The following is a 12,662-nucleotide window of genomic DNA, read 5'->3' as shown; positions in this document are numbered from 1 at the left end:
TGATACTTCCAAAGCAAATAAAAGGTTCACCAAAAAAAACATTGTCACCGGTAACTAAGAGAAGAAAGAAAACACCTCACACGAAGAAACAACCATTGTTATGATTGGAAGCAGTCGTTAAATAATGGTTCAGCCGGCGTGGGTGTCAGTTCAGAAACTGGTTGCATGGATTTTGAATGTGTCATTATTCATCTTCCCGCCTGTGACTCTGACAGAGGCTGCGCATCTATTGGGCCATGATGATGAATTTATGTGCGGAATGTCAAAAGATTGAAAACTGGTGATTTTTCAGCAGACCGACCCCAACAAAGATTCAATTAAACTCGCTTCACAATCTCTTTGATAGAAAATGAAATCTCTATCAGTTCAGCAGCGAGAAGGATGCATCAGTACTTTCCTCTAGAACTAAATAAAAGTGTTTTTGGGGCACACAAAAACACCCCAGCGAACACAGAGTCAAGAGAATTAAATATCAGAAGTTAGTTAAATGTTTAAAAATGTTCTTAAAGGGCACCTAATGTGCCGATTTAAGTATCTCTTAAATTGTTCAAGGACTTCTATTACATTCATCAGGACGTTTCTTTTTGCACAAAACTCTCAATTAATAAAGATATTTATATTAAAAAAGCCCCGCCCACTTAAGAAACTTCGTTTTGGCAGAGATGAACTCTCGTCCAAGCAGAGCTCTGATTGGTCACAAAACACGAGTTGCATTCAAGGACTGTTGTAAATTTCAAACTCACCCCTAAAACTCTTGTTTTGTACATTAAAAACGAATAATAAAAATAAGGTTTGCTGCTTAATGTTCACTTTACAAACACATCTAAAAGGCAGAAGTAACTCTCACCATGTTTATATAAATATGTATTTTGTTTCATGATTAACATGTAGGTACTTAACTGATTTAGGGCTTCTAGGGGAGCACACCTGCACCAGTGTGACGTCAGACTGTTGAATTTAAGCCGTAATATCGTTTTGTGAGATTTCAGACAAGTTTATTAAGTAATAACTTCAAAACGGTCATGATGAATGACCTACTGCATTTTTAAGAGGACGACTTCAACATTTAGAAGTCAGGAGAGTTGGGTTTTCACATTAGGTGACCTTCAATCGTTGTATCTTGCCAAAAGGGTTTTAATGATATAGATTAAATAAATGTAAGGCAAAAATATTGTGTAGAAAATAAAATTAATTGAAAAAAAGGATAGAGCCAATCCCGTGTTCCATAGCTTAGAAAGTTAGACTAGTCTTATTTTCTGTGTCCAGGTGTAAATTAATCTAGATGATTAGCCTGCAGGAAGAGAGGATATTGCACTAGTGGCGGAGGAAGATTGCACTTGAGGTGCCAAGACCAGGCAGATGGAAAAGGACAGCAGGGATTGCATGCCAGTGATGTGACGAGTGAAGGATACCTGCAGGGTTTTTTCTGCCTCTGCCGCATAAGACCGTTAACCTTAAGACTGTGTGTGTGTGTGTGTGTGTGTGTGTGTGTGTGTGTGTGTGTGTGTGTGTGTGTGTGTGTGTGTGTGTGTGTGTGTGTGTGTGTTCGTGTGTGTGTGTGTGTGTGTACGACTGCAGTCCCTCGAGCAATGACAATGACAGAGATGCGATTATGTTATCATATCATCTTTTAGAACTATTAAACATATAATGAAATGTTCAGAAAATGTGGACGATGGAACAAGCAACAGACCATAATGTTTCGGTGGTGTTCCTGAATTACCATCCGGATCCAAAAGTAATTTGAAGCACTATTGCACCACAAGCTAAAACAATGTTCTACCTCGTGTGCTGTGTGTTGTGCAGGTGAGTTGACCTGCTGCCCCACTGAGCTTCAATTGAGAAAAAGATCAACCAGATATGAAACATATCACGATCAAGAGTGTTTGACCAAAACTGAAGTCTTTTCAGATATAAAATGTATTTGTCGGACCTGTTAGAAATCGAAAAGGAAGCTTTTTTTGTATTGAATAAAACATGAGTGGGATGAGTAAAAATAACATTTGGGAGCCATTAGACCATTTGCACTAAAATGTTTGGAGCAGCACTAAACACAACATCAATGTTCCATTTAAACTGTGATTTGAAAATTATGCATCATTACAAAGTTGGCAATTGAAAAACAACATTTTTAAAAGAAATATGGACATCCTGGCCATAAAAACATTATCAAAATGTAGCTCCTATTTTGTATTCAGCATAAATATTTGAAGGGTTTAGTGTTTCTTTATAGTGTCACTTTGCCACAGATTTAATCGCTAAAACGTGACATTATTCCTTTGCATGGGGAAGTTTTCCAGCCAAATCCTTTCATTTTTTTGGATTGACATTAAGAAAAATTCAATTAAAATGGAACACTGCTGGAGGGAATCATTGGGCTGAGGGTGGATATTAAACACAGACGGATTCATCAAAGTGATGATTCGGTTCAGTGGCTGATAATTTCCGGTGTAGTCATAATGCTCGCGATCCGGTTCCATTCTCTTCCAGTGCTCATTAAGTCTGTTTTTGCAGAATCATATCGTAAAAAGATAAAGACTCAATTGTTGTTCAGGAGATAAAAATGTGTCCAGCTGCCGCTGCTTTCAATGATCACTCAGAGAAATATCCTCATTTCTGTGCTGGAACGTTGGATTTAAAAAGACAACCGAGTCAATGCAAGTGGGCACTAACTCATCTTTGCATCCAAATAAGAAGAAGATAAGAAGAAATAACCAAGTTTATAAGTCATCCATCTTAAAATAGGGGACTTGTCGTGTTCTAAATGAGCATGGTACTCAACAAAAAAAAGAGTAAAACTCTTCTACCAGACCCGATTTGCAAGTACATGTACATCGCCCAGACTTGAATAAATCGAAGACAGATTGAATTATAATGGCCTGAACATTATCTTGGTCCACACATTGTAAATCAGGACTTGTAAGCACTATAGAACCTTTGGATGCTCACTTCTGTATAAAAATGCATTTACAACAGTGTTGCTGACAGTTTGATTCGCAGTCAATTACTTGTTGAAAAGTCATAAAAGTTGATAAAGGGAGGATTTATTGGCGAGATATGAAGCAGACACGGAGATGAAAAGGCTTCACAGACTATTGATGGCATTGTCAGGAACAACATGTCTACACTGTCACATCTCACTGGATGATGAAGGAACCAAGGCTCACAAGTTTAGCTTTTAAGCCAAAATATGCGTTTCTCAGTTTTAATATTCATGTCATTTAAAGCTATGGATAATTGAACACAGAGTCGTTTGTATCCAATAATCTGGAGACTGCTTTTTAAATTTTAGTTTTGGAACTGATCCATCTGGGGATACATTTATAATATATATATTTGCTTTTTTAACTCATGAAACAAATTCAATTTTTAACCTAATTATATAGCTGTTGTGGATGAATCGCAATGAATTAAAATGCATTTGAATCACTATTCATTTTTGTGTTTTTCTTTTATTAAACGCAGACAAGCTAATTTATTGACATTACCAGAGCCCTGGTCTATATTTTTTTCATTGAAACCAGTGCACTCAATAGTGCTCTCAGCCCAGGGGTGGACAATTAAATTTTCTCAGGGCCCACATTTAATACAATGGTTGTTCAAGCCAAGATAATGGAGCAAAAAGTATTAAAAAGGAAGTAATAAAATCAGGCTCAATTTTGTTCAATTATTGTTTTTTGTTTTTTTTTCAGGAGTAAAATACTGACACAAATGACTAAAGCAGAGTACAAACGTCCTAGAACAAAAACCTTTTACTCATATTTAGAGACTATTAATGACTAAGAAAATAAATGGAAAATAAAACCGTTTCTACATGATCTTTGACCTCATGAAGGCCACATAAGAAATACAGTCAAAGGGGAGCATCTACTGATCTGATCCAGCCTTACACCCCAGCTTGGGCTCTGAGGTCTTTGGATCAGAATCTACTTATGGTTCCACGCACACGGTTCAGGACCAGAGGAGAGAAATCTTTTCAGGCTGTTGCTCCTAAGCTTTGGAACGATATTCCTCTCTCTTTGCGCTTGATGGATCTACTGACTCCTTTAAGAAACATCTTAAGATGTTTCTTTTTGTTCAGGCTTTTCCTTGATTTTCTGGAACTCCTGTTGTGTTATCAGTTTTATCTTGACCTTTAAAGTATATATTTTATTGAACATTGTTTTGATTGTTTAAGCGCTTTGTGACCCTGGTCTGGAAAAGCGCTATATAAATAAATATTACATACTTACTTATTTACTACCCACGTGTTCTAGCTTTTACAAAGACACTGTTCATTTAAGTGACATCACACACAGTAGATAACTCGAACCTTTGTACAGAAATGTATTTGCTTTTTTCATTAGTACAATTAGTTTAGGTTTAATTTTACCAACTCATAATGCATAATTGAGAGAAACTGTTACAATAATGAATTTAGGAAAATATATTTACATCAACACTACTGTATATTTTTACTATTATGTTACTTGAAATACTTTTTTAACTAAGTGCTATACTCTCTAGCTTAGCTAGTGGGTAGCAGTCCTATGTGTTTGTCATTGTGAGGTAAAATGTATCCCCTTGTAACAGACAATTTGTATATTTTTAAGATTCCAAGGTAGATTCTGAAATCACAGAGCTACATTTTCAGCGAGCCTTAGCAGAGATCTGCCGGAGGGCCGTAACAGATGTGTTCATAACTATACTTTTTTTTTTTTAAAGATTACCATTTGGTTCAACAACTGACGTTATTTAAAAATATATAGCAACCTCAGAGAGAAGGTAAATCAAAAAATGTAATTAAAAAAGCAACAAATAGTGCACACTTTTACTAAGATTTTTTTTTACACAGGAATTGAGATGAAAATCAAACTTCTATGATTAACCACTAGGGCACCAGTGACTGTTGCTTAGCAGTATTCCTGAGATGGTACACGTTTTTCTTTAGCAAACCTAAGATGAGCAGCAGCAGTGAGAGGCCATACAAGTGAATGACGATTATTTGAAAACCTTACCAAATGCAGCAAAAATATACCCACTGGTACAGTTTCCTAACTCTCTCACACAATATATGATAATGCACAATATATTAGAAAGAAAGTTGTTGGAGCTTGTGGTGCAATAATAAATCCTTCAAATGACTCATGGATCCAGATGGTAATCTAGAACAACAGGAAAGTGAAATCATCCGTTCATGATCCCTTGTTTAACATTTTCTGAAATGGTCAAAAGTTTTAGAAACTTTCTAACAGACTGTTTTTGGTGGATGTTATTTTCTTAGGCTCACCCAACAAGAAAACACAAAACAGTAAATATTTGGGTCAAGTTGTGCCCTGTAGCCACAAACGCTACATTCTCATCAAATGTCAACATTAATTGTATTATTTCAACATTTGTGATACAACTCCATTAGTTTAATTTAGCTCCCTTAATTGTTTAATTTCCCCAAGTGTGCTCACCCTGGCATCCCCCCAGTCCTACACAAGCCAACTGCTCCTGCAGCGTGTCCACGCTGATGAGACTCCTAATGTGCCAGCTGATGGAAACTACTCCCACAGTGGTCACGCAGTAAGTCCGCTTCCTCTCTGAAGTAAATACACTAATGAATCTTCAACGAGCCGAGCCGTCTCAGTCTCCTCTCGCAACATGCCACAGATTTATTGTTGTTTTTGTGTGTGGGCACGGTAATGCTCCACAGGCATCTCTGCAATGAAACGCCTCTGACCCTCATCACATGCTCCACCGGGGAGGATCTACAGGTCCACTGAGCAGGAGACAGTAGATCGGACAGTACGCCTCATTTCTAACTCTAAATAATCATTCAGGCGACTGATGCGACCTTTACGACAAATATGCAAACTTTATTGTCATTACGTTGCAGGTAATTTAGGTGATGATATACTTTTCTGTGTAGTAATAACTGTATCATCTTATAATGCAAAAATAAAACAGCAAGGAAAGGACATTTTGTACTGTCTTGAAGCAGCACTAAGTAACATTTGAAATAGTTTCTTTTGTTTTATATGTTCCATGTCGATTGGCTCCATTTTGAACAGTCATGACTCACACAGCAAAACTCTCTCGCCATTACTTTAACAATTATCTAGTGCCGGGTTCTTTTGTGTTGGGGCGGAGGCTGGACCTCGAGAGACAGTTACCGGCTGGACAGGTTGATCAGAAAATGTGTGTCTGTGATGTGGAAAAGTGTGGAGTTTGTGGTGGCAGTGCTAGAGTAAAGAATAAAGGCTCTTATGTAGAACAACCTGAGTAACCCTCGACACCCTGTGCATGTCACTGTGGCAGCTCAGGAGAAGAGTAACCGCAGCAACAGGCTCCTCTCCATGCACTGCAGACCGGATCGTTTTAAGACATCCTTTTGTTCCTTCTGCCATAAGATGCTACAACAGATCTCTGTCTCATCCTTAACATGCACTTTTTACTTTTTGTTGGCAACTTTTTATTATTTATTGATGTCTTTTTCTATGTTGTCTATGTTTATATTGTATTTATGTATTCATTTGATTGGATTCATGTATTTAATTGATTGTTTTTACATTTATGGATGTTTATGTGGATGAATGTGTTATTGCTGCTAGACAAAATAATTTCCCCTTTTGGGGGGTCAATAAAGTATCCATTCATCCATCCATCCATCCATCCATCACCACTAAGATACTTTTGACCCACATGACCAGCAAACAACATTTGCTTTTATTTCCATAATGGCTTAGAGGACTTTTTGAAGTTTACAGGAAGTTAAAAAAGAAACGAAACCCAACAATAGTCTTTCTCCTAATTTGTAAAATAGTAAAGAGGTGGGTTATGGCAGTGCATTTTAACAGTAGGGGGGACCCAGAAAAAAAATCTTCTATAGCGGAAAGGGGCAAAGTCCACCCCCGGGAGCCACATGTACCCCTTCGTCTGCATTCATCAGGTCCTAATGAGGTCAGAGTAGAACATGTAGGAAAGGAGAAGCTAACAATTTAATGTTGATTTATTTTTGCACTAACTCTAAGTACAACTTGGTTTAGGACCTTTTTCCTTTATTTATTTGTCATTTTTGTAAATATTTCTGGCAATCAAAACAGTTTAAGTAAATATTAAGATCAGTTTCTTTTTATTGTATTGGCATATTTAAATGTATTTGACATTTACCTTTCTTTCTTACTTGCTTTGTTTTCCCATCATATTTTGGCCCCTTACAGTCACAGTACATAATGTGACCCCACAACCCGTGTCTATTGTGTTGCTCTAAAGAGTCCAGTTTAATCTTAAGACATGGAGGGAGCAGCAAAGGTTCTCGCCACTATCTAAAGATGTGTTCAGTCGCACTTACCAATAGCCAGCATGGGCTGATAGTGGTTGATGTTCTTCGTGGTGAGCGGTGGACACATGCGGAGGGCAAAAGGTGGAAGAGGAAGACCAGAAAGAAGACCGGTCAGCAGGAACTTGAGCTGGACTTCTTGCTGGTTGCATGATTGCGTTGGCGCCTCGCCAGCGATCAGAGTCTGACCTGGAGGGTTCCGCAAAAAAAACAAGGGAAACTAATATAAACCTCTAACATTAACAAAACACAAGAGTGCAATTGCAAAATGAAGGAACAGTTTATTATTACTCTTGATAAACTGAGCGAGATTCAATGTGGGAATAAACAATATTACTCAAGCTGATGCAATTTGCAGAACACAGTGGGAAGCCAAATTACACTGCATAGAGAATCCGCCTTTGTTGAATAAGTGGCGAGGGAATGTTTCAAAGCTGGGAAAGTTTGAAAAGAATGACGATTCGGCGTCGCGCCTCACAGACATAATTTGGTCCCTTTTGTTTGTGAAAACAGCAACACAAGCCAAAACAACAATAATCACCCAACATTTGACACTCAAAATAAAGGAGCACGTTTGCCCAGGAGTTAGTTAAAGCCGTTATATCCTTTTTTTTTCCATAACTTGTTTTTTTTCCCCAGGTAACGGTTGGTGTGATTAAAAAAACAACAATGAAACAGCTTTCCAATAACTGTCAAGCATACTTAACACACGCAGATGCAACGATGAAATTTCAATTTGATCTTTTTTAGTCATAAATTGAATTTTGGGTGAGATATCACTTCATGTTATGAAGTAACTCAGAAAGTCATTTTGTTTTGCTAAAAGGCCTGTTGTTTTTAGTTTGTAGGATCATTGTGCATTACAGTCATTTAAATCGTCATAAAGCAACGTTTGTTCAGCTATAGTTTAGGGAACAAATTCAAGTCTTTCCAAATCAGCTAAAAATACCAGCCAAACATCTTTTAAATAAAAGTCAACATGTTTATTATTATAAAAATATAAAGTAGTTTTAATTCTTCACAGTATTTTGGTTATCTGTACAATTTCTTAACATGGTTTAAAGTTGAAAAAAAAATCCCTTTTTATCTTTTTTTGTCTTTTAATTGTTATTAAAAAGCCGAACTCAGTATTGTGACATTAATGCGATATATTGAAAATGTATATAAAATGTTTAAGAAACTTTTACTGTTATAAAATCTATATAAACACAGACGATCCTGGAAATTATAACTTTGCAGTCAAAGGTTACAAAAGTAGAAAGTGCTTCGTATGTCACCAAAATGTGACGTTAACTTTTTCGAGCACATCCACGCTGTCTTATATTCATGAATTCTGCAATGGGATGAATTTAAATGTACCGATCATGCTGTTGAGCGACAGGTCTTGAACGCTTTTCTGGTTGGGACCCAAGCGTGTTCCACAAAACGACACCGGCGAGTAGAGGGGAGACAGACTGGAGCTGAAATATAGAAAAGAAAATGAGGCATAATTAAATAAAATTATAATAAAGATGATGGGCTATCTTGCTGCTGCATAAATATTAAGACAGAGAAAAATGTTTCATTTTATTAACGTCACACTCTGATGGAGTGCCTGATGTGATGAGATTAATAAAGTAAATTTAGTTAAATGTGATGTGCAAGAATAACTATGTGTTAAGTAATATTTCTCTGAACTGACCGTTTCTACCATGAGGTTAAACTGTCTTTTTGACAAAAATAATATTTAATTCTAATCTACTTTTTTTAAATATTTAAGACGACACAAAAGAGAAAATGCTTAAAAAAGATATGTTAAATAAATTCCTGCTAGAAGAATGATATTTTTTGAATTTGTGTTTATTTTCCAGAAAGAACAAAAATATTGCCAAGCACGGCAAATATCTCTGCCTTTTTATTCCGTGCTGTGTTTTCGTATTTCTTCGACGGGGAAGCAAATCTAAGCATAACCATCTCCTCGACACCAGCGAGAGAGTGCTGCTTCAAGGATTTCCACACTCAAAGATAAATTCCCAACACGTCGTACTATGACAGACGCTCCCAACTCTATTTGGGTCACAAGGTTTTGGAGACTAAAAAGTGTACTTTGGTCCTCTATTGCTTCTACCTGCTCTTGTAGATCACATACATACCCAGGATTTGCGGTGGGCTTCCCGGCGTGGGCTTTTAGCTCCCAGAGCATGACTCGGCCATCGCTTACTGTGAGAGCTGCTTTGTTTTCGTTGACAGGGCAGATAACCATTCGATACGGCCGAACCGTCTTGGTGACTCGGATGGCATCGCACTGTGCTCTCAGGTCATAAACAAGCTCTTGAACACTTTGTTCTGGGTCTGAAATAGAAAAATGAGTCGGACGATAAACAGGGAAGGACAATGAAAGTGTCAGAAACGTAAGATAGCACGAGCGAAAGAACAAAAATGTTGTGGAAACTGAACCCAGGTGCAACATCAAGTAGAAGGTGACAGCAGGTGAAAGTAAAAAGGAGAACTCAAGGGTGAAACCTTTATAGTTAAATCCCCAGGAGATAAACAAGGTAGGGGGGGAAGCTAAACTTAAATTGATTCAAAAGGCCCACAAAAGCAAAAGGAAGAAAGAGTTGGAGAAAATGAGATTATGGCAAAAGCAATAGAAAAGAGAATTAAGGGGCAAAAAGAAGAAGATTTGCTGAGACGATGAACTCCCACTGGCCTGTGAGCCAGTGATAAATGAGCCAGTCAGAGGCTAACTGCTCACTGGAGCATAGAAAACACAGCAACAGGCTCTGATGTCAGAGGATTTCGGATGAATGGATGTTGACAGTGCACATATCAAAGGCTGCGAGTGAGTCAGAGGGAGCTGTTGTACCTGCTGATTCCTCGGGTGCAGCAGTGGAGCGACACACTCGCAGAGTGATGCATCCATTTTCATGCAGGCAGTACAGAGCGTCCCGCTGAGCGCAGGGAATTACCTGAAAACAAGCAGTTGAGAAAATAGCATGAAGTTCTTTCCAATCAAAACAACAGAATATGCTTCTTTTAAAAAACATGTTGTTCCTTTCATTCACAATAGAGGAATTAAACTATGAATTTATAAACTTTAGTGTTGTTGGGTGGCATGAACACAAAATGAACATTAAAATACAATCATGCACAGTTTCCTTTTTGTTTTACTTTGTTTTTTTTAACTAATGTGCTATAATTTCAGAAGAGTGCTAACATTTAGGTAGCCAGCACAAAAAAACATCAAATATTCATACATTCTCTTTGAAGGACAAACTGGATTAATAATGTTTTTGTGTAAAAAATATTCGCTCAAAATTAAAGGAAATGTTAAAATCCCAATTTTTAAAAAGGCCAGAGATGCATACTTTTGTTTAAAAGGGGTATTCTATCAAATAAATAACACAACTTAAATACCCTAGAAATTACAAAAAAAAAATAGCAGCAAAAAGAACCGCAATAATTCTAATGGTCTATTTTATCGAAACTGAAACTCACTGCTTGGTGTCGCAAGCGTTTCAACATTTCAATACATTTCTTAACAATGTTGACATAATTATTTTTTTTACCAGTTCTGAACTGCCTTTAAAAGCTTCCCAAATGTATATGAAATTAAAGAACACCAACAAAATCTAACCACAAATAAGATCAATCTTTTTTGATAATGTTGACTAAAAACACATCAAAACATTTGCCAAACAACCAATAAACAAGATATGATGTAAATGAGCACTCATTTAAGTGGGCCAAGTTTTAGTTGCTCATTTCCTGCTAGAAAGTCTTTTCAGGACAATTTGCAAATGAGGGAAAGGAAGGAGTCCAAAGATGTTCTTGGTTTAGTATATATTGTGATAAATGAGTACCCACATCAAAGACAGAACCCAATCAATCACCCGAGGAAACCTCTCAACCCTCCACTACACCTGCTCTTTAAAGGACTTTCCAAGATTTTAATTAAATGTTCACTCAAAGCAAGGTGGATGTCTTTTGCTGAAAATGTTTTTCTATCCACCGGTCGCAAATGATTCCCGTTTTCAATTATGTCTGTGTCATGATGAAAGAAGTTGCAGAGTGAGGTGAATTACACAGCTCCTCTTGCCTGATTCCATTTCAGAGCCACTCAGTCACAGTTCAAGTCTCCGGGAAAAGGGACATTTGGAGAGTATGCATGTGAAAGTGCCGGCAAATATTCTGTTTATCAAGAGAGATTAACTCCACTGGAGTCATCCGTGATTGCTTTTTTCATCTTTCATGTAAATTGGCTATTTGGCAAGCACTTTGTAACACTTAGAGAAAAAGGTGCTGGTCAGCTGCATAATCCCCCCTTTTAATCTCGCCCAGTGGCTTCAGGAGTCACTTTGTGACATCGTACACTTGCTCTCCACCTTTGTAGTGCTAAACTGTAGACGTTTCTCATTAAACCAAGACAAGCACAGGAAACTGATAAATTGGCGACGACGGAATCGTGAAAAAAAAACTTCACATCTTTCAGTAAGATGGACTAGCAAAGAAATGAGGAACAAAGAGTTGATCAATACAAGTAAATGTAGTTGGAGGTCAAACATGAAAAAGGGGAAATCTTATACTTGGTCAATTTTAAGTCAGTCCCTGACAAACCTGGAGAGAAAAAGCCTCAACATTATATTGTCGGTCTTGGTTTCTGGATTATTTTTTAAAGAGAACTTTGGGTCAAACGGAGGATAAGTAGCTACGGAAGATAAATGTTAAGTTTAATTATATATTTAACACTTGTAAGTAATGGAAAAATGAAATTAAAATATAAATATGTAATAAGACTTCTTAATAATAACATAAATCTTCCTGAATAGGAGTAATAACAGAGATAAATGGAAGCGAAAAGGAGAGTGCAGACACGGTGGAGCTGGTGGAGATGACTGACAGCGGAGATGTTCACATGTGTGAAAAGAAACATGTGTATATTATTATACATAATGTTCTATAACTAATAGAAAGACTGTTTTATAGTGTGATAAAATACATTTAAATAAAAAATATATACATTTTAGAAAAATTATAACCATCAAACGTTGAAAATAGTTTGACGACAAATGATCAAAATTAAAGATGCGTCTAATTGTTCCAAGTGGTGAATTAAACAAACAGAAAAGCAATTATATTTAAATCTTACACCTTGAAAAAATGATTAGAGAAAGTAACTTTAAGGAAATAAGTCAGAAGCAGAAACGTTTTGACCAAACACTGAACAGCTGTAATTTATTTTAAAAGAGATATAATAACATGTTTGCACTTTGACACTTTGAAGATCCAGACTCAAACCACTTTCCAATTAAAATCTAGCGAATCGTTCTAAAGGTCAGATACTTCATGAACACACATGCAGAAGGGATAATAGAGA

The 12,662-nt window shown here is 36.9% G+C and overlaps 1 protein-coding gene across 1 annotated transcript in view; it reads right to left on the bottom strand.

Annotated features, from left to right (window-relative positions):
• The window catches only part of wdr11 (WD repeat domain 11), a 62,683-nt gene that overhangs the window by 35,417 nt on the left and 14,604 nt on the right, over nucleotides 1–12,662 (bottom strand). The window contains exons 7-10 of the mRNA XM_087803314.1: nucleotides 10,152–10,254; nucleotides 9,439–9,637; nucleotides 8,666–8,766; nucleotides 7,319–7,495 (exon numbers count right to left, since the gene is read on the bottom strand). Of these exons, the coding sequence (XP_087659440.1) occupies nucleotides 7,319–7,495; nucleotides 8,666–8,766; nucleotides 9,439–9,637; nucleotides 10,152–10,254 (580 nt within the window). The remainder of the gene's footprint in view (nucleotides 1–7,318; nucleotides 7,496–8,665; nucleotides 8,767–9,438; nucleotides 9,638–10,151; nucleotides 10,255–12,662) is intronic.

This window comes from Callionymus lyra, chromosome 11 (genome assembly GCF_982586985.1).
Source record: "Callionymus lyra chromosome 11, fCalLyr1.hap1.1, whole genome shotgun sequence".
NCBI lineage: Eukaryota > Metazoa > Chordata > Actinopteri > Syngnathiformes > Callionymidae > Callionymus > Callionymus lyra.
This window is presented reverse-complemented; position numbering and strand designations above follow the sequence as displayed.